Source organism: Dermacentor variabilis, chromosome 10, assembly GCF_050947875.1.
Source record: "Dermacentor variabilis isolate Ectoservices chromosome 10, ASM5094787v1, whole genome shotgun sequence".
Classification (NCBI taxonomy): Eukaryota; Metazoa; Arthropoda; class Arachnida; order Ixodida; family Ixodidae; genus Dermacentor; species Dermacentor variabilis.
Genome location: NC_134577.1, coordinates 57,899,865 through 57,922,187, shown reverse-complemented (window position 1 = coordinate 57,922,187; position 22,323 = coordinate 57,899,865). Strand labels below are relative to the sequence as shown.

At 45.9% G+C, this 22,323-nt stretch overlaps 2 protein-coding genes across 3 annotated transcripts in view; one reads left to right on the top strand and one right to left on the bottom strand.

Annotated features, from left to right (window-relative positions):
• Positions 1-14,760, top strand: part of LOC142560575 (low-density lipoprotein receptor-like) — a 64,699-nt gene extending 49,939 nt beyond the window's left edge. The window contains exons 7-16 of one of the 2 annotated variants that reach the window (XM_075672779.1): positions 560-731; positions 1,529-1,747; positions 2,120-2,238; positions 3,845-3,984; positions 4,697-4,838; positions 5,332-5,478; positions 7,716-7,937; positions 9,338-9,561; positions 10,068-10,208; positions 11,231-14,760. In XM_075672779.1, the coding sequence (XP_075528894.1) occupies positions 560-731; positions 1,529-1,747; positions 2,120-2,238; positions 3,845-3,984; positions 4,697-4,838; positions 5,332-5,478; positions 7,716-7,937; positions 9,338-9,561; positions 10,068-10,208; positions 11,231-11,275 (1,571 nt within the window). In that variant the 3' untranslated portion in view covers positions 11,276-14,760. The remainder of the gene's footprint in view (positions 1-559; positions 732-1,528; positions 1,748-2,119; positions 2,239-3,844; positions 3,985-4,696; positions 4,839-5,331; positions 5,479-7,715; positions 7,938-9,337; positions 9,562-10,067; positions 10,209-11,230) is intronic. The other variant, XM_075672780.1, reaches the window with a different exon arrangement.
• Positions 14,761-16,460: 1,700 nt separating this feature from the next.
• On the bottom strand, positions 16,461-17,985 carry LOC142560579 (uncharacterized). Its single transcript, XM_075672783.1, has one exon. The coding sequence runs from the start codon at positions 17,681-17,683 to the stop codon at positions 16,643-16,645; it is 1,041 nt and encodes a 346-aa protein (XP_075528898.1). The 5' UTR covers positions 17,684-17,985; the 3' UTR covers positions 16,461-16,642.
• Positions 17,986-22,323: the final 4,338 nt, after the last annotated feature.

Sequence of the window (22,323 nt, the reverse complement as noted above, 5' to 3'; positions counted from 1 at the left end):
GATTGTGCAATGTACTAGATGCAAGTTCATTTGTGCCTTACTAGTGCGCCTAATGCAAATGACAGGCTATGCTAGTACCATATGTTATCAATCGTACAGTGTGTGCAAGCTTTCACTGATTTGCATGTGTATTGCGGAAGTTGATTGAAAGCAATGCTTAGCTGGAAGTCTAGTGCCAGAAACGAGGGCTGCTCTTAGTGTAACTTGCGGATTTGTGGAGTGCCTTTGTATCCAAGTTCTTGCAACGTTGAGAAAATATGTTAGTGCTTACAAGATTGAAATCATATATATATATATATATATATATATATATATATATATATATATATATATATATATATATATATATATATATATATATATATACACACACACACACACACACACACACACACACACACACACACACACACACACACACACACACACACACACACACACACACACACACACATATATATATGTGTGTGTGTGTGTGTGTGTATGTGTATGTATGTGTGTATATATCAAAGCTTCGAGGTTTTGGATTTCAACCATTTTCGCTTCGCATTGGTTGCAGAGGGTGTGCCCTACCTGCTCTTTGCCAACCGCAATGACATCCGCAAGATTAACCTTGAGACTGGCGAGTACGTCGAGGTGGTCTCCAAGCTGAGGAGCACCATTGCCACCGACTACATCTACCGCACCGGAACAGTTGTCTGGTCTGACACTGTCGACGAAGTCATTAGCAGGTATGCATTGTTTGTCTACATTAACCTGCATTGGTTGCTATCACAGCTTAAGATACAGGAACTGGCAAGTTGAGCACCAAGCAGTATTGCCATCTGTGCTACGAGGCTGTAAGCTAGATTCTATGAGGTAAAGTTGTTATGAAGTCACTATACTGCATCCGGTTGCAAACTCTGATTAACCAAGATTGCTCTGCTTCTTGTAGGCCATCTCCAGTCAAGTTTTTAGTCTTCTGATTTATGGTGTTCCTGCTGTAGATTGCATTTTTTCAGTGTCTTGTGTGCACACTTGCCCATTAAAAATTTTTATGAGGGCAGCTTAGCACTGTGGTTTATTCGTAACTGCCCTGTCTGCCTTGCTTTTTAAATGTACAGGAGCAGTTTTAAGTAAGTAAGTAAGTAAGTTTATTTTCCAGGTTCAACTGGAGGGTTTTCTGGCAAAAAGCTGCATGAGCAGCTTGACTATGTCCAGAAAACCCCTACAAGCAGTAACACACGAGTGGTACAGAAATCATACACACATACAATAGTTGTAGTCAATAAAGAGAAAACATTCACCAGTTATACATACAGAGTGTAACAATATATTTATATATATATATATATACATATATATATATGTAACAATATATTTATATATATTTGACCAGTGCTGGCAGCCCAGCGGTCATTCCTACTCCTGAGCAGTTTGTCCATTACTTATGCAAATCGAGCTGCTGTCTGGTAAACTTGACAGCCGAATCAGCATGCTTTTCCAAATGCGTCCTGAAAACGTTTTTTTTTTTATGCTTCTTTTTCAGTGCACCCATTGACAAGGGAACCCCAGTCAAGGTGATCATTGACAAGGACCTTCACGTTGCTGATGGCCTGGCTGTGGATTGGATCTACAACCACATTTACTGGACGGACACGGCTCAGAACCTCATCTCTGTCGCAGACCTTGATGGACGCATGCGGCGAGCGCTATTCACTGAGGAGCTTGATGAGCCACGAGCGATCGTCGTTAACCCACTGGAGGGGTGAGTGATGCAGATTTTATTAAAATGTAGGAAGTCTGCTCCCGCTGCGTACAACTTGGTGGTTGTATGTTTTATTGAGCACAGTACGCAACTGTACAAAAGCTAACCCACCTGTTCACCTGTTGTCTGTCATTGTGTGAGCATAATTCTGTGCAGCTGTTATAAGGCATAAATGTGGTTTGATGTAGTCATAGTTTATAACAGGGTTCACCAGTCTGCAATAGGTTTGAAAATTGCACCGTCAACAGGATTGATTAGAACGTTAGCACATTACCTGCAGTCCTGGGGCATATTTTTGTGAGAGGATGCAGACACTTGCAAATAAATTCTTGCAACCTTTTGTCATTATTTAAAAACCTGTTCTGCCAACAGCTGGATGTTCTGGACCGACTGGGGCAAGCAGCCAAAGATTGAGCGAGCTGGCATGGATGGGTCGCACCGATCTGCCATTGTCACCACAGACATCCTCTGGCCCAATGGACTTACCATTGGTGAGCTTTTCGCTTTCTTTGCTGGCACTCCTGAATGTGCCTAGATTAATGCCATCATGAAAACTGTTGAGGTTGATAAGATGTGGGGATTGATCAGCCACACTTAGTCAGCCTTGTCAGCGTCCTTGTGTGCCAAAGAGTGCGTACCACAGAGCTTCACAAATGAGCCTGCACCACGTGTGCTATGAAAATGAAATGGGTGCTTGCTTTTGTGCGGGAGATTCACAATACGAGCTTAAGGAAATGAGGTGAAGGCTGACATTTTGTGCTATTTGGACACTTCTAGTTTGTTGGTTGGTTGATGATAAATTCAGTGCCCTTAAATAGGACAGATAGTTGGGCTGGCTAGTTTTTCATTATTGAGGAACTAGAGTGCTGGGACGACAAATCACTAAACAGGGCACTATAGGTGTCCTCTTTCTGTGTGTGTGTTTCATTGTCTCGGCTCTCCAGTTTTCCCGAGCTTTTAGATGTTGCCGAGTTTTCCTATGGCTAATAAGGGGTCTGTAACACAGGTCCATTAAAGGAACACTAAAGGCAAATATTAAGTCAAGCTAAAGTGATTAATTAGTACTCGAGAATCTCTAAGGTGTCAAGATTATTGCGAACAGAGCCCTAATAATTGAGAAATTGGGGTAAATGCTAGACATGATTAGAGACTGCCCCGGGACATTCAACTACTTGCCCGATGACGAAAGCACTCCTCAGTAAAGTTCTCTCACTAGTACTCCGCCACAATCGTGGCAAAGAACCTCCTTGGGTTGTATTATAAGACGAAATAAAATACTACTTGTTCAGTTCTATTTCATTTTTATAAAGAACTAATTGAAATCACCCTTGACAACGACACAGGCGGTTGAAAGGTTTATTTTCGCTCGACTCCGAACTGCCCACGCTTTCGCGCTTCAGTAGTTTCGTTATCACGTAGTGCTGCGCTGGTTTTGCTGGCCCACAAAACTCGCACAAACTACAACTGACAGAGAATCCAACTTCCACATGATGTCGTGAGATGCCCGAACGGTCTATGCCACTTGACCAAAAAGCAGCTGCAGTGGCGAATCTACCGCTCTGTCTTGGCTCGGGACCGCTGTTCGTCGCGCGCCGATTTACTCACCGACAGTAACAAAAGGTGGTGATGGCTTATGCAATGTCACCACTCCCCCGGTTGAGTGGCGGGGAGTTTGAATTTCGAAAAAGATATTCAGACCCTTCAGATGTAATTTTCTCGTAAACTCTTTTTTTGCACGAAAGAAACGTTGCGAGGTTTCTGGAATAGTATTTAAATAGTCCACATCGACTTAGTATTTGCCTTTAGTGCCCTTTAAGGATTGGTCTTGCTGGTAAATTTGATATCAATCATGAAACTTCAGTAAATAGTTGTGGTGGTGCGGTAACTTGCTGGTCATTTATGTTCATTGAGCGAGTTGCACTTTTTAGAGTAGGTACATAGTCTTGCCTTTAGAAATTAAATGTTTCAGTGATAGCGCTTTTGCAGTTGGTTCTTAATCTGCAGGCACCCAGTGTGTGGTTGTTCACGAGTTGCATGCTGCTTTTCCTTGCTGTTGACAAACACTTGTTTCGCTTTTGTCCCACTCGTTACTACCAGACTTTGTGACAAAGCGGCTGTTCTGGGTTGATGCCAAGCTACACCTGATCAGCAGCGCCAACTACGATGGCAGCCACCGCCGAGTTGTCCTCTCTTCACCCCTGCTTGTAAAGCATCCATTCTCCATCGACGTTTTTGAGGTGAGCTTTGACGTATAGATAATGAGTGCGCTGTACATACCACAATAGACTATGATGGGCATAGAACGCTCAATAGGTGGTTCATAAGAATAACGGAACAGGTGTCAGTGGAACGAATGTCAAGGGTAGCAGATAAATAAATGGGATGTTGAAATTAGGAAATTTGAAGCCACATGAATGGATGGACAGGTGCAGTTCTAAATTACAAGGACAGGGCTTTACCCTGCACTTGAGTTAAAATGGGTCAATGACAATGATATTAGACTAGAAATATCGGATTGTAATTTTGCAAGGTATGAGTCATACACATTGAAGGTGTAAAAACCAGTTAAACACAGTGTACTCGGGAACACAGGACCTTGTTATGAGTGATATGTTGAGCTATATTTCTGATAGGTAATGTCCTCGAACAGTTTTGTATTTCAGACATCTGATTTAAATTGGCAGGGAAATGCAAATCAGTGCAATGTAAGGTTGCCTACAGGCCGTGAATCTGTGTTAAAACAAGCCTGTCACAAAAACCATTGTTCTCTGCAAAAGGTTTAGAATTGAAGCAGACATGTATTGGTTGACTACTTCCAAAACTTAGCATTATTTTTAACTTTTCAGACTTCCTGTGCATGCAGAAAAAGTACATCGAAAACATAAACTTCAAGAAAATATTCTCATACATGTCTTTTTTTTTTTTTTTTGTACGCATGCTATTTCTCAGGACTGGCTGTATTGGACTGACTGGGAGTCCGAGGTGATCAACAAGGTGAACAAGTTCAACGGCCAGAACCTTACTCACATTGCCAATGGCGTCTTCTCACCCATGGATGTCCACGTCTATCACAGCTACAAGCAACCTCAAGGTGATGATTATTCTCCAGAAGCTGCAGTTGTGCAGGCGCGCAAGTTTTACCACAGTGTTGTATCCAGGCATGCACTCAAAGAAAACAAGGAAGCAAGCAAAAATGCTGAAAAAAAATTGAGACTTTGCAATGCACGAGTGGTTTTACTACAATTAACTCCCAGGGCGTAGTGCAAACTGGCAGCTATACTTTGATCTTATTGCTCTGGAACATTAGAATACGATCAGAAAGTTTTGATGCGTTCTGCACCCGTACCATTCAACATTCGCCATCTAGCCACAGGAGAAACCTCTGGCTTTGTCTGCATAAAAAGGCATGCAGTACGGCACTCAACTATCAGTGTTTCATGCTAAGGCTTGTGAGGCAATTGCGAACCAGCAGCGAGGTGGTAGAGGTTAAGCAATACTGGTGGTGGCAGACGCTAAAAGTAGCGCAGACATTTGCAAACATGTACTGATTTTGGCGCTCTGGGCCTGTCTGTTTCGATCGGTAGGCGTGAACCACTGTGAGCAGGCCAGTGACGTGTGCTCCCACCTCTGCCTTCCGGCACCAATCCTGAGCATCCACTCGGCACACTACGCATGTGCCTGCCCCAACGGCATGGAACTCCAGGAAGATGGGCGCAACTGCAGGATTATGGGTGAGTTCTCACTTTCAAGGAATCTTTCTTTTTTTTTTATGCCCTCTTGCCCACAAGGGTTAGAAAGACTCCCTGCTGCAGCCTGTCAGTGCTCCAGCCTACGAAAATGCTACACTGAACATCGGCACAGCAATTCTTGAACTAGCTGTTGTACAGTCTTCTGAAACACATGTCAACAGTAAAGCTAGGGAAAACACACAAGTAAGCATGGAATACTCCAAGCATAAATGTGTGGCTTTCTTGTATTAATCTTATAAAAGACTAAGTGAATATAATCTTAACCATTTGAGGGTCAATGACTTAAATATACGGTGCCACAAACAAGTCCCGAAATGGTTGATGCCGTATGTTTACAACGCCGTCTGTACGTTTAAAAACCGTGCCAATTTCCTAACTTTTTCTTTTCTGTCATGTGCTGCCACTACGTGGGAATACAGGGAATTTTTTTCACACGCCTCCCTCTTTGTTTTTGTTGCATGGTTTGTTTTAGAGGTAGTTTGCTCTCGCGCCTCTACATATACTACCGCTGGCTCATTGGTGCGGTGCGGGCGGGCGGCGGTTCGGGTTTTGTTCCGAGAGCGGTGTGGGTTTCTTACTCTTGCAAAACTGATGGCTAACTTGTTGCTAATCGCTCAAAGGGCGACCGCCTCTTCTCGCTCGTTTGGTGCTCACAGGGGTGCGCATAGGAAGGATGCCGCCGTGTATGCCTTTCCGTTGCTTTCTTTTTTTGACACTCGCGAAAACTAATTGCCTCTGGTTGGCAATAAGATTCAGATTAGCGGAAGTTTGTCACATGTTGTGCTTTTTTGACGGGCACAGAACCACACAGATTTCTTGAGTGCGCGCACCTACGCAGTTCGATTACACTATGGATGTACATATTAGTGTAAGAGCAGGAACATTTGAGTCTTGCAAAATATTCTCGTGTGTGCATTTTTAAGGCCTTGAACTATGTGTAAAAAAATGCATCCAATTTATAATCCTTATAAGTTCGTTTCCTTTTTTATTGTTATTATTCATGAATGAAGAGTACATATATACCAACACAAAATATCTTTTCTGACTTTACAGTCACCCTAGAAAAATTGCGGTAAATTTTTTTTGAAATAAGTCCCTAAGAAGAATTGGAATCTGCAGTAAAAGAAGTTTACCCTGGGCGGTCGCATATAGTGAAAAAGATTGACCCTCAAAGGGTTAACCTAATCACAACAAAAACGTTTTTCTTGTCTTGCTATGTGAAGTGCAGTTTCATATTTTTCTTTCCCTGTTTCTATTTCACACACACTAGAAAGGTAGGAGCAGTCTGTATTGGGGAAAAAAAGAAAAGCATTCTTCGTTATGTTTTTAGCCATTCAAATGTTTAAGTGAGCATTTTAATGAGCTTTTATGCTGCAATGAGCCCATCTAATGCTTTCTTGTGAATTTGTTGTTGTCATAATTCTGCTATAATTCTTATTATTTAATGTATAATACTACTCAATGCAAAGGGAAAATAGAAGAGAAACATTGTGCTGGGTCATTTAAGGGACAAAGTTGATCTACTAAGTGGATTTAGTTATTGCCCCCTTTTGAAACATACGTGCGAGTTTTTTCTAAACTATTGCTTTCTAAACTTGCTTTACGTGTGCTCGTGACCTTTCTAGCATTTTTGTGTTGGTGCATTAACAAGCTTTGCTGTTGTAAACTTAATTGCTGTTACTGATAACTCACTTCTTTTTTTCTCTCTCACGCCTACTCTTCCTTTCTTTCTCCTTAACCCTACCTGTTTTTGCATTTTGTATTACGATGCCACCAACTTCCTTTGCAACCTACCCTCTGTTTTTCTTCTGCCTTCGGCTATAATCCTTGTTGCTGAATCCTTTCAAACCATCCTGCCTTCCTTAAAACACACACAAAATATCCATTATTTTGTCACTTCATTTGACCTACTTCTGAACACTTATCCATACGTGCTGAGTTTACTCCCTTTTGGCATCCCCTGACACCCTTTTGATGCCCATTTGTTTTGATGCATTTTTCTGTGTCCCTTTGCACCTGCTGTTTTCCTTCCGCCTTCTTTCGTAACCGTTGCTGCCTCCCTCAAAAAAAAAAAAAAACTGCTTTTTTGTTTCTTTCATTTGCCTTTTTACCTCTTAATGCTGCTTTGTATCGGCTTGGTTCACTCTTCTGACACCACACCCTTTCGGCACCCATTTGCTTCCGCGCTCTCCTCTGTACCCTTGCTTTCTCCATCAAAGCGAGCGCGGAAGAAGTACCGAAGGGCTGCGTCCTCTCGAACGAAACCGTCTCGAGCAGCGACGCTGTCAATGTGACCATGCAGACGGTCACTGCGACCATGCAGACGGTCACTGCGTCGCCTTCTCCAAACTCCTCCTCTTCCGCTCTTGCACCTTCTTCCTCATCATCCTCTCTGCCTTCCTCTGGGTCCAGCCTTCTCTGCAATGCTTCTGCCGACACAGGTGGGAGCTCTTTCAGTGCTGGAAGGCATGTTACGGTGCATGCATAATGATTTGGTCAAGTCAGGTTAGCACTGTGTGTAAGGTTAGGCTAACAAGAATAGAAAACTGAGTTCAATTACGTTCATGATGCAGCAGCTGGACGAATGGACACAGACAGCAATAGAAGAGATGATGCAAGTGCTGAAACAACCAGCACCTTTTACAGTAGTGCTACAAGCATGTGCGATTACCATTCAGGGTAGGTTATGTTAGCGGCCTGGTTCAGCTCACTTTAGCGGCAGCCCAATTCAGGTTAGTTTATCAGCTTGATTTAGGTCAGGTTAGCAGTCAGGTTAGGTTGGTCAGGTTATTAGCCTAGTGATGCAAAGGAGCAGCAAAATGCCATGAAACTGTGATAAATTCTCCTTTGAGGTACAGTCGACACATTATTAAACCCCGGAAACGTGTTTGTGTTGGCGGAAGGAACAGAACTGCACTAAATCTATAGATAAAATAAGGACCTTTCAGCAGTTTAGCTTATCGGGGAAATATGGTTTAGCAATGTCTTCAAGAAGGTCTACCATTTCTCTTATGAATGTGCTTGAAATAGTTTTTGGCAAGATGTTATGGGCTACTTGCAGAAAGCCTGAAAACCTGGATAATGATATTGAGGGGCCTCGAGTAGCTTAGCTGCCCAGTCTTGATTAATCAGCTCACACGTCAGTGTGTGCCAGTTTTGCTGATCGCGTGCACAAGCCCTATGCGTGAAGGTACTGTCAGCTTCTTGTTGGTGGCCTGAGCTGCTGGGAATGTTATGCAGTCGAAGCATCTCTCAAGTCGTAGGGTATGCAATTGGCAATTATGAAAGGGAAGGTTGTGTTCCTATGAGCTTGCGCAGATAATACAGTAATGCTTGTCCCCTTTTCCATCCTTTATCCTCTACTGCTTTCCTTTTGCACACAACCGTTGTGCTAGGTTCCTGCTAATTCCATGCTTATATGGATGATTCAGAACTGTCATTAACCGCATGTAAGCATGTCAATATGATCAGTGTTGAAGTTTGTACCTGTTTCCTGAAAACAACTGCCTCCAGCAGTCAGTGCTTTCTCTTGAATAAAACACGCTGACACCGGATAGAGAAAAAAGTTACTCACTGCACAAGAATGCTAACATTGTCTACTGGTGTTAACAGTTCTCACGCTTGTACAGTTTATATGCTACAGAAGCATAGATGAAAGACAATTCACTGTGAGTGTATGTAAAAAAAAAAGCCTGTTTAGTGCCCCGCAGCAGGTGCCAAAACTGTAACCCAGTGGGATGTCTCCAGAGGGCTACGCATTGCCGCTGTCATTTTCACTGCACTTTCCCATCTGTATTGGTGTGTCTGACATTCTTCCACATCTTCCGTCTTACTGATGCAGCGGCGCAAACGTTGCCACCCGCCACTGGCGTCAAGGCCCCGACGGTGCCGGCTGTCACGGACGAGAGTGTGGCTTACAACGCGAGCCACGTCAGTGGCAGTGATGCCGCTGGGCCTGTGGCGCCGTCGCTGGATCGCCGGAACCTATTTTCCCAGCTGGGCTCAGGACACATTGCTGGCATCGTCATGGGTGTTCTTGGGAGCCTGGCTGTCATCATCACCCTGGTGAGTCTGCTGACACACATCAATGCTGGGACGCGTCTGCAAAGGAGTGTGGAACTCATTCTTCCCTTCTGTTGTCACCAAATAAGTCTCTCTTAAAAACACTTTTCTAGATTTGTTTGTTGTCTTGTTTCAATTTCTTCATGCGGTGATTAGGTTTTAGTTCTACATGTAGATCTATACTCGTTTGAATTAATAAGATTTATTTGAGAGTTGGCACTTAGCTTTCTTATTTGCCTAGTTTCCCTAGCCTCTCTGTTCTGTTGTGGTGTTCTGCCAACTCTTGAACACTACTTCCACAATGGCTTGCCAAATTTCCAAATTAAATACTTCCGGCTGTTGTGAACTCATAGGAATTGTGTCCGACAGGGGGTTTTCACGACTCACGTTTTGCGAAGCACTTCCCCAATATTAAATGTTTTAAGTCCGGCGCTCTCAATTGCTCCACGGGAGCAGAGTTTGTTGCACTCTTTTTGCTCACTTTTGTGGGTTCCCTTTCCGTCACGCAGGTGGCGTACCTTGTGTACCGACAGTACCTGAGGAGGAACATCACGAGCATGAACTTCGACAACCCAGTGTACAGGAAGACAACAGAAGACCAGTTTAGCTTAGAAAAGAACCAGTACCAACCGGCCAGGGCTTACCCCCCGGTGAGTCGCAACGTTCGTGTGTCATCGTGTCTTAGATGTACTACATTGGTATAAATTGAAACACTAACAATTCTGAAACTACTCCAATGCATTTCCTTTTAAGGTTCATCTGCGTTTTGTAATAAGTGCCTTAATTCAGACTCCAAAACATAAACCTGGGACTACTCCATGCTTAGAAATAGTCTACAGAGGTATTGCTTGTTGCACTTATGTGTAATTATGTTAATAGCTAATAGTGCACTGCCCCCCCCTCCCCCCCCCCCGACTTGTGCCTGCGCCATTACAGTTACTCTTAATTGCGGTTGTGGTTTGTAGCCCCACAATCGCGGCGATTGCGGTGATCGCTAATCCCGATATAGCGTCGATTGCATCGTCGCGCAGAGCTATTACCCTAATATAAAAGCGCAAACTGAGAGAGTGAGTGGCGAAGGGCTTCGAAAAAGGAGAGACCAAGGTAGGAGGAATGTTGCTCCCTTTAGCTTATTGAAGGGGCTTGCACCCAATTGCCCAAATATGAGCTCCATATGTCTAGGTGCTTGTAGTGAGCTTAGGCTGTGGCAAAGCAAAGTCAGTCAGGTGCAGGATCTTTGCTTGAGCTAGTTGGTGCCATCACATTACCCTAGAAATGTCATTGTATAAACCACTGTGGTGTTCACTGAGCCTAGCTTCTTCACAACTTCTGTTGGAGAAAACCTCTTGTCACTTCACGAGCACTTAATACACAAATAGTAAAAAAAAAATACTTATTCAACACTTATTTAAAGATCACATAATGCATGGCTTTATGAATGTTACCCAACTTAATTATAATGCTCTAAATTAAAATTTGCATGCTCCAGACTGTTTCAATAAGATATGTTGGCTACAGACCTCCAAAATCTGAATTAGTCTGCTCCAATCTAGACTGGAATCTAAAAAGAAGTTTCATCTGCTCCAAAGAGTGACACAAAATGACTTCGGTCATTCCCAACCTTGCTAATGCCTAATTTCGTTTCTTTTTCCATTTTTTTTTCCTCTCGCAGAGCATGGAACCTTTGACATCACCGGGCACCAATGAATTTGTATAGTGGCCTATCTGCTAGAAGTGTGAAGGCCACGCTCACGTGGCCAGGACATTATTTTGCAATTAGAGAGACTTTGGTTTTCTTCGGCGGCCGCAAGTGGTGTGTGTGTGTGCCAGAAAGGACGGCCTTATTGGCATCCGAGCTTTTTGAGACAGTGCCCTCGAGGTGCGGCCATGGGCAGCAACGGTGGAGAGAGAGAGAGCAGGACTCTGGCTTCTGCCAAGTGCTTTGGTGTCGTCTGCTAGTGGCATGCAGCAAACTTGGTCTGGACCGTCTGTTGCCATCTGCGGCTTCTGCAGGAGGGTACAGTGATGTAGACTGAATAGGGCATGACTGGTTGGACACTGGTCGCCACCTCCACACAACTTGCCACAAGTGCTGCCAAATGTCATCGAGTTACGCAATGTACAGACCAGCATTTGGATGGCAACCTGCATTGGATGGCTGACCTATCTTTCGAGAGGCACGGAGCTTGCAGCAGATGGAGGCTACCTCTGCAACTAGCCAACAAACGACACTTCATGTCTTGTGACAGATGGTCATTTGTACAAGCAGGCGGTGGTCCTTGGTTACTGTAGCAGACGACCAATCATCAACAGGCAACAGCTTGTTTCCGCAGTGGACGGTTGTATGCGCGGGAGCCTGATGTGTCTGGTTGCCAGCACGGTAGCAGACTGCCTGTTGGCATCCTGCAGACGACTGACCAGTTACAGTGGCCACGTGGCAGACGATGCCAGAATTTGTGAAAGGGAGGGCTTGCAACTGTGGTTGTCTTGGGGGCGATAAGCACGGTGAACATTGAATGTGCTGGAGGAATGAGGCCGGGGGAGAGAAAGCCTGCAATGGCAGTGTGAGATTGCTGTTTCCTGTTCGCCATAGCTAAACCGGGAATCATTTTGGTGTCTTTCCCTGTACACTGGCGCATCTGCCGTGGGTGGGCCATGGCCCTGCTGCTTGTGTGTTTGCGCGAGCGCACCTCCTATCTCGCGAGGCATTGTACATTGTGAGTTACTGTGCATCCCAAGTGTGGCCAGGGAGACCCAAGTGAAAGAAAAAAAAATTTTTTTCGAAGCATAACGGGACAGAGTCTGTTTCAGGACTGACCAAGCATTTGGCATCCATTCACACGTGAGCGATCGGTCGATTGCGTGAATCGAACGAGCGAGCGGCTGTTATTTATTTTCAGTTACCATCGATCTTCTTGCATCGTGGTTCTGGGTGGGGGAAAGCGAGTTTTGTAGGCTGCATTTTGTGAGCCTTTAGGTAGTCTTTTTCTTGTTTCTTTTATTTTTTAGTTGAAGGGGTTATTTATTTCATTGCAGCACCTTTTGCACCGAGAGAAAAAAAAAAATCCATTTGTTTCATGAGTAGGATGCGAGCTTGGGGCTCGAGGATGATGTCACGGAATCTCCCTGGTGCTTATATTTGTGATCTGGCGTGAAGGCAACGAATCGAACAAGCTTTTAATAACGCATATTTTCACAGGCAGTGCGACTGACAGGTAGGTAGCAGGGAAAAAAAAATTATAGCATAAGACTGGTTGCAGTCACTGCTGGACTACCACACAGCGAAGCATATCCAAGTGGTTCTCATATGGCTTGGAGTGTTTGTGGACATTTTTTAGTCCCTTTTGTACATTAGCATCTCGAGATTTTTGGAATCTTTTTCAGTGTAAATGTAGAAAAAAAATGTGACGATTTAACTTATTGATAGTTTCATTATTATATACCGGTGTTCAAATGCATAGGCAATGCTTATTGATTTTTTTGCGATTACGATACTTTTACTGAGCAGTGAAAGTGTGTTCAGTTTATTTCGTGGCAGCAATTTACACTGGCCATGCATTAAAAGAAAAATCTCACACGGTGTTCCTTTAGTGCACCTTGCAGATATGTTCCAGCAAATGCATTTTTTTGTTTCTAAAGCCCCCTTGCTTCGTAGATTTTTCGTAGGCATTGGGGGTATCGGCTACGTGTCTTGTAAAACAACTCTAGAATGTCAACTCTGTGTCATTTCTTTGCTGGTTGCACATGGTATGGCTCTTTGGATGTTCCTTGTCCATGTGTAATGTGAGTGTTTTGAGTGTCCACATTGGGGCCGCTGCCGCTTACGAAGTAAGTTATTGGCCATGGCTTTTGAGGTTCCTGCTTCTTGACTTTGCAAAGTCTTTGAGGCGGCAGAACTTCCATTCTCTTAGCAATGCTTGTTGCTCACATGCAATCGGTGTTGATGGCTCCACTTCTGACATGTTCATCATCAAATGTGTGACGAATGCCACTGACCTCGAGTAGTGTAGGGATTTCGTTGAAACGTGTTGTGTTTGGGGTCAGCTGCCTGAAACTGCTAATGCGGCATTTTCGTTCATCTTAAATTTCCGCCCCACGAGGGGTTACGAGTGGTCGAAAGAATGTACATAGACACACTTTTCTTGTTCGCCATCCCTTATGCTTTACCCAGAGACAAGCAACCGATTACCCTAACCATCGAAGCAAGCTTTCTTCGTCGACTTCAGTGTATAGAAACGAGCTGGCGCTTGAGCTTGCTTGAACCAAGGTGTCATTTGCGAGTGGCTAATTTCATACCCTTTACTATCGTCGAGCCGGACGATTCACAATGTTCACTCTTGTCGACAGCAATTTTCATGAAACCTTGTAAGCTTCATTTTTTTTTCTTTTTTCTTCAGACCAGGAAAAAAGAGAGCTAATTATGCATGCTTGCTTCCTCTTCATTTTCTTTACATGCATTTTGGGAGTTTATCTCCCAAAGATTGATCGCATCATTTTTACACGTTGAAACAATTGGCGGAGAACGGCCCGTCCTTTGCTGTCACATTGGCAAGCTTTCCAGCATCGCACCTGTTGTCGAAATCTCACCTTGCATGTTACTATAATTTTTCTAGACCCCTCGTATTCCTAGCCCCACCCTCCCCTCTTAACAGAGGATTGTTGACTTACGATTATAATTATCGTTATTTATAATAAATGCATGCGTGACTCAAAACGTGTGTGACGTGTGGCACCACAATTTTGCTTTCTTAACACGCCACTCGGTTGGCTAAAAACATTGTGTACATTTCCCGTCTCCCGCTGCGGTGTTTTTAGTTTTTCCCTCCTACGAGTTTGTTACTCGGCCACACGGAAGTTCCTGTCGAAAGCGCCGTGCTGCCTTCTGATGTTGTATTTGACCTCCCTTTTTGTTTTGGTCAGTCTCGGATTCTAGTGCTTTGTGATATATACATATATGTATGAATGCAGCAGCTGTTGTTGCTAAGTTGTGTGAGTGTAAGGTCTGTTGTGCATATTTGTTTCCTTTTCCTTCTTTCCTTTTCACATCTGTATACATAGCATTGAGTGTACTGGTCATTTCTGTTCTCAGATTAGTCGCCGCCACGCGTGCGATTCGTTCCAGTTCTCCTTTTTTCTTTTGTACATAGTTGTCTACCCAAGTGTAAGGTACGAAATAAAAAAAATTTGATTCCACTAAGTAAATGCTGGTTTTGTTGAGTGTTCATTGCCAAACTTTCCAACTGCTGGAACGTGTCTTGAAATTTGCATGTGGCAAAGCAGGCCACGCCTTTGACAGCTCTAAAGGATGCTTAAAAATATTTTCCTGCGTTGGGATGGAAATGGCACTGCAACGACGAGACTCCAAACCTAACCTAAGCCAGTTACTGCAAACGGCAATTATGAGCCTGCCAGTTTCCTGGATATGTTTAGAGAATGCCACCTGATCTCCAGAACGCCCTGGTGCTTCTGGAAGACAGAGAACTCTGGTGGTACTTGAAGAATACACGTGCCACTTGAACCCTCTGCAAGATGGCTGTTACCGAGTTTGTCATTCTCATATCTCAATTGTTTTCAATTTCTTTGGAAATTGACTTTTCGAATACATGCATTCTGCAGAAAGTATGCACGGCACAATGTGAACACTGATAAAGTGAAGGTATGCCATCGTTGCAGATTCTGGGTCGGGCATCCCAGGTTGAATATATTTGTAGCATTCTGCTGTGTTTTAACCAAGGCATGATGAACAAATGCATAAACGAATGCAATCGACTGTTCGCAGTACAACACACAATTCAGATGTGGGCAAAATGCAAGGGTTGTTCTTTGATTTAGGGACACATTAAGGAACACCCAGTGGTCAGAATTAAACACTTTTTCACAGCACAGGTGCTGTTTTGGGATAAAGCCTACCAGTAAGCTAGCCAGCCAGCTGTCATTCCACAGATTCTTTACAGACTGGACTTTATGTCATCTTCTGCACAGACTACCAGGTTGGTTTCAAATGGACACTGGGTAGTCTTGCAAGCAGTTTCATATCGGGGAGCCTACATACAAAACTTATGTGTAACTGCCCCACTTCATATATGCATTCGGGTCTGAATGGTATGTATCACCGAAGTGTGCTCTCTCATCTATATCAAATGCAACAGTGCCATTTGTGGAAGGCTAACCAAGGTCAAACACTTCAGTTCGGCATTACTGCATTAAACTCTAACCTCATGAGAGCGATAGTGTGAGAGTGCAACAAGCAATGGCCTTTAAGGGGCGAAACGGTTCGTCGCGCAAACAGATCGCCATTCTCCACACCCGGAAGTGCCATGAGCGACTAGCCAATACTGCGAAGCCACAACATGATGTACGTCAGTGAAACTACCCGTTGACTTGCGAGATGAGCAAGCGACCAAATTTTTTATTCTTGCAAGAATAAAAATAGAACTACTTCAAGGATTTTAGAAATACTTTATGCTGCGCTGTACAGCAAAACAAATTAACTTCATTACAGCCTCCCTCATGGCAGTTTCAGTGCATATTTGCTGTCCTCATAGCAGCAACACCAGGGCGATGTCACTCGGTGATCACCCACATGGGGTTTGACATGTAGGTGACTAGCAGGGATGACAGCCATCTTCATAGCATCGCTTGTTGCCATTGTGTAGAAGTTCACTTGCATGTGGTTTATACTTTAATAGCTGTGCTTCACTGATAAACAGAAAGAACTGCTACAGGTCATTCGAGGCCCAGAACAGCATGGTAATGTTGCAGTAAACATACTTGCACAGTAGATCTGGAACAGTCCAGAAAATCGGCACAATGTTTTGTGTTGCAAGAAGCCTTTAAAAGAGTGAGTTTCCGAGCTAATAAAAACAAACCTTCAGGTACCTTCAAGTAGCAAAAGCTCAATTTATGTGCAAATACCTATACTTTTTATTTTGAACATAAAACAGGCCATCCTATGCATAAAGTGGCATGCCTCTTTTTCAAGAGCCACACTTCGAAAACACCAAAAATAACGTGCACAGTATCGGCAATACGATGACGGCCATGTTGTCACTGCCTTTTCATTCTTAAAATTGGTCACTATACACTACACCATTTCAAGGTCTTTTTGAGCTGCAATAGCCGCCAGTTCCTTTTCCTTCTCGGCCAAACTGTCCTCGAGGGCCAGGACACGTTTCCTGAGCTTCGTGATTACGCTCTTGTAAAACAGCAGCCGCTGTGTCTGTATCTGGCAGCAGCGTCGCTTGGGCCGGCCCGAGTAATTCGATGAGGATTCGTTGACCTCCGCGCTTCCAGTGCCGAGGTCGTCGGCTCGAGTCCTAGCGGAAGTCGACGCCGGGCGCCGTTGATTGGTGAAGACGATGACGTTCAGGTTCTTTGGCGGCTGCTTCTCGCCGCTCTCACTAAGCTGCACCGCCTCGTCCGGCGCCGCGGCAGCAGGCTGCGAGAACTCTTCGACATGCGCGACATCCGACGACTTCGCAGCAGACGACGTCGCGCCGTACTCCTCCGAAGCACCGTCTCCATCTTCGCCTTCGCGCGGAAACGTCAGGGTGATCGTCTGCATATCACCGCCGGCGTCTTCCTCGTCGTTCTCGGCCTGTGGCGGGTCGGACGCCGTTTTGGGCATGTAGACCACCATGTCCGTAAACACCTTCTGTTTGCGCGGGCGGCCCGTGCGGCGCACGCCACCGCTACCGCCGCTCCTCGGGTCGTAGTCTTCGTCGTCATCCGCAGCATCGGCGTCCTCGGCGACTACGGATCGCAGAACTGTCACTCTTTGCGGTGCACCCGCTCGAGTCGCGAACTGCTGCTGCTGCTGGTGCAGCAGCAAAGCCTTGGGCTTGCGACCCCGTTTCTTCGGCGCGTTCCTGCAGGGCCTGATCGTGAACACGGACGGCACGGCCGAGGGCAGCAGGAAGTTCTTGCGCGCTGTCATCTTGTAGTCTTCGTGCGTGAAATGCTCGCCGCAGACGAGAGTCCATTCGGTGAACGCCTTGACACCGTTCTCGGTGAGTACTTCCATCCACATTGTGCGCCACGGTTCATTCGACGGGATTTGGTGAAACGTGAGGCCCGGTATCCGCTCGCGCGAGTTGCGACAGCCCGGGATGCAGCACTTGCCCATGGTTAATCCTTTTTTTCTTCGCTGTAGCGGCGCGATCGCTCACCTGCCGAAAGTGCTTTGAAAGCGCGCCGGCATGCAATAGCCGCAGACGTGGTGATGAACTACCGTGGTTAAGACGTTCGACAGCGGTAGAACGGGCGTTAAGGTTGCGCTGGAAGGAGAGGAGCTCCTTTTTGTACCCTCTATCAGGTCATGTTGGAATCTCAAAGCTCAGGCAGTTGATCAGACTGGTCTCACGTCCGGAACTGCAACACGCAACTTGGGCCGATAGACGCGCGAAACAACGCAAGAACTGTGGGCGGATTGGATTGACCGCAGTTGGCGATAAAAGAAGCCAGAAGCTGCTGAGATGGCAAGCCAATATTATCATAGTTTCATACAATAATTATTGTAAGAAACTCTATGAATATTATAGTGCCTAGAATATACTATACTAATATGCCCGCCGCGTTGCTCGCTTTCCCATTGTAACGGCAGTTCCCTAAATTCAGCATAAATTCCGTCAGGCGGCGCTCGTTGCGTTTTCAACCATAGAGTTACTATACTAACTCTTAATTATTGTGGGAAACTCTATGATTAAGTCTAAGTTTTCAAGTACCGGTGGCCATAAATTTTCGTAGGAAACTCTATGCCGGTGGCAGTGGCGGCCATAGAGTTAATATAACCAAAGAATCAGTTTAGTAACTCTATGGCGACGGCTGAATGGTTCTTCTCACTTCCGCCGGCGCGCTCACAGCGCCGATATGCGTGGTCGTCTGTTAGCCAGCGTTCTCGCGGGCCTCCGAGACTGTGACAGATGCCATGGCAATCTCAGAGGCCGCAGGACGTGATCTAAGTTGCAGGCCTTCGCCATGAAAGGCGTTCGTTGCCTTTTCGCGGTAAATATTTATTTCGCGGAGACGAGAAAAGGGAGAGGGCACAAACCCGAGAACCTGAGTTTACCAGACAACACGGCAGGCATCTAGTAAAGGAAGCATTGGGCGAGCAATGGTGCAGAAGACCACGACCAATGCCTCCTTTAGAAGATGCCTGCCGCCTGAGCTGAGAAGCTGGTTCCAGCTAAAACCCCTTAAACTTCGTAAAGTAGCCACACTCTCTTCCTCCGTCTTCATTCCTCCTCGTTTCTCCTCTCTTTCACGCTCCCTCCTCGACCGTGGCGCCGCCTACACCGCTCGAGCGTAGCAACGGCGCCAACATGTGCTCCTCGCCACTCCGTAGACCATGGAGGAAGCCGTAGACGCTTCTCGTGCGAAAATGGCGCTGAAGCACAGCGCGAGGGCCCACGTGATGCTATTAGGCCAATAGCGACGTAGCGTCGGCCTCGGCAGAGCACGCGAGGAGGAGGCGGCATTCTTCAAAGCGTGGCGCTACTTTACAAAGTTTAGGGGGTTTTAGTTCCGGCCCCTCTCCTCTTTTCTCCTCTCCAGCAGGGTCTGCTGCTTCCGAGATTTAAGCGGCGTCTGTTGCGATCCCAGAGGCAGGACTCGCGGTCTCTCGTCAAGCCATTGGTCAAGACGCGACGTTCATTTGAGAAAATTCGGGAGCTTCTTAGCACGTGTTGTAGACGTTTGTCCCTAGCCATGCCGGCATTGCGGAGTGGGGTCGAGTTTGTTTACACTCCAACGCTGGCTGCCGGCGCGGTAAAATAGGTGAGGCAGTAAGCACGGACGCCCGATTTGGTGACCGCTGTGTCGGACAGACTGTCTCGCACCTGCGGCGCTCGTGCTAAGTCAGTCGTGGCGGATCATAGCTTTCTCGCGCCTTACGGCAATGTACCTAGTAAATAACATCAAAGATGTTTCTGTGGGAGCATTACGGCGGCAGCATAACGGGGGTGTGAACGATACGTACACAGTGAAGCTATACGCGTAATTCTCTTTTTGAACTTGCAACGCATTCACGGACAACTTTTAAGAGATAAAATGAGTAATCACTTTGTCGTTGAACGTTACGGTCGTTTCCAGTTTCTAAAGAGCGCAAAAGCAAACTTTACAACGTACACAATAATGAAGCTGTTGTGAACTTTACTAACTCTATAAAAAATGCAACTTAGTGCATAAGTTCTGTGCGGTTTGCTACTGCGTGAAAAGGCAATAGGAATGGCTATTTAACTATATGTTAGAGAGCAACGGACTACACGCACCAGCATTTTTCAGGTTCAGGCAGTCAACTTTCGGAGTCAAGTGACTGATCAAAGCCTTAATTTGTGACATCACTGTCACTACGTTCGCAAAAATCTTCAACTGTGCAAGCAGTTCATCACTACGCAACAGCCACCGTACTAATTACAACGCCGCACCAGTCAACCGTAAAGTAGCAGACAAACAGGTTATAAAAGCCTCATCAACGGCCAACGATTGAAAGAGAGCGGGTGCAAGCGGCAGAGTTTAATAATTGTTGTATGAAACTCTGTGCCAGTAGGTCGTGGTGCAGCATGGAGGAAGGACCATGAGGTGCAAATTTTTGTGGCCTGCCACGTCGGGCGGGCTGCTATGGGAGCGAACGTGACAGCTGCAGTTGCATTCTCGGCCGCTTGGCTGGGCCAAACGGCGTTAGTTCTCGGGAACGGGGTGCGTCGGTTTCCACAGGCGACGGCGTTCGAAGCGCGTTTCTCAATTATTTTTTATGCCGTCAATGCCGATCCCAGAGAACCGTTTTTGATGCACGCGGCAGGCTGCACCTTTCCTATTTTTTTTTTCCATTTACATTTACAGTAGAGAACGAGCGTTGCATGCGGGAGTAGCCGGGAGACGGTGTGCCGCTGATCACGGGGCCAAGCATCCTATACCGTATCATTTCACAAATCCTCAAGACGTGGATGAGTGCATGGGCAGAGAACAACATGCTCACAGAACTACAAAATGGGTTTCGAGCTGGCAGGCGCCATAGAGGACAATATTTTTGTGCTGACTCAAACAGTGGCAGTAACCCGCAAGGAGTCGAGAAGCCTCTATGGGTGCTTTCTGGACGTATCAAAGGCATACGAGAGTGTCCCCCATGATCACCTGTTCCACCGGATTGCAGACATCCACATTCCTGAAGTATGAATTGGTTTGTTACGCCGCCTGTACAAAAACAACATGGTCATTGCACACTTTGCAGTCCCAACCACTGGTCGTGATGCGGGCTGTCCAATGTCAGCGATGCTATATACGTTGTAGGTTTCCAGACTGCAGCGAGCACTTTTAGCAGCTGGAGGTGGCTTTACGTTCAAGCACATGTATGACGGAACCCCCGAGACTTCGAAGCTGCCTGGTTTAGTTTACACTGACGACATAGTCCTCCTAGGAGAGAGCCCAAATGACTTTCAACAGCTAGTCACACTCTCTGCGACCTACCTACATCACCTCGACCTTAGCTTTAATGCCAGAGAAGCTGCCGTGTTGGTGCTATCAGGCCCACAGCCCAATGCGAACATATACCTGTCTGGAGCTGAACACAGTGGGCCACGGAATACCGGTATCTCGGTGTGGTGTTCAGCACGGTGAGTGACCTGCTGGCAACTTACAAGGAGAACCTACGTAAAACCTCACAAAGACAGCAAAGTTTCTACATTGGAAAAACCTGTGAAGGTGTAACCGCTTCCTGATTGTCCGAGACAAGTGGAAAACTGTGCATGTCCCCGGCCTGACTTTTGCAAATTCAGCTGCCTGCCTCACAGCAAGAACCAGGGAGTGGTTGGGACGAGGGCAGCGAGAGGGGGGCCGTCTGGCCCTTGGCCGTCATGGGCGCGTTGCAATAGAGGCCAGTCAGGGTGATCTGGGTTGGTCCAAGTACGAGGCACATGAAGCAAGGACCAAGCTCTCCTACGAAGGACATCTGCACCTCATGGACAACACATGTTGGCCTGGGTGTGTGTTTAGATACACCTGCATAACAGGCCAACAAACCCAGTGATGCAAGCGGGTTCAATTTCTACGCCGCAAATATGGATTTCTTGTCAAACCAGTAAGTGAGGATTGGGAGTCCAAGTGGACAGCGGCTGTAAAGTGTACAGAGGTGTTTGAAGAGGAGACAAGGTGGCGGAATGCAATGGTGGTGAAATCTACCTTGCGGACATGCAGCACTCACAAAACCAACATTAAAATGGGGCTGTATGATAACAGCAGTGACATTGTGCTCCTCTTTGAAGCATGAGCGGGGGCATTGTGCGTGCTTGTGTACCGGCACCACTTCGAACCGTCCATTGGACATGTGGCCTGGAGGAGGAAAACCTGGAACACCTGGTCCTCCGGTGTGCCGGTTTGTGTCCATGACACATAGAGAGCACCACACTTCTGCTAGCACTGGTATTTGGGAGCGAGAATGGAGTGTGGGAACGGGGTGTGACGGTGTTCAACGCAGTACGTGTAACGAAGGACAGACTGGCACAGTGGTGACATACGACTTGGCAACAGCACAAGGTGACTAACTCTTAGAGGAACAGTTGAAATCCAGTGTCTCAATGTCATGTCTGTGCACCTGGTCAGGCTGCATGTACAAAAGAGCTGGGGTCAGCGCTCTCTACCCCGTCTTTTTTGCTTTTTCTTCTGTCACTTCTCCCCTTTTTTGTCTTTTTTCTTTGACAGGTACATATTTTCTTTGGCTAGGGTGCTTTAAAGCAACCTGCCCGTTACAAAAGGATTAGCCACAATTCATCA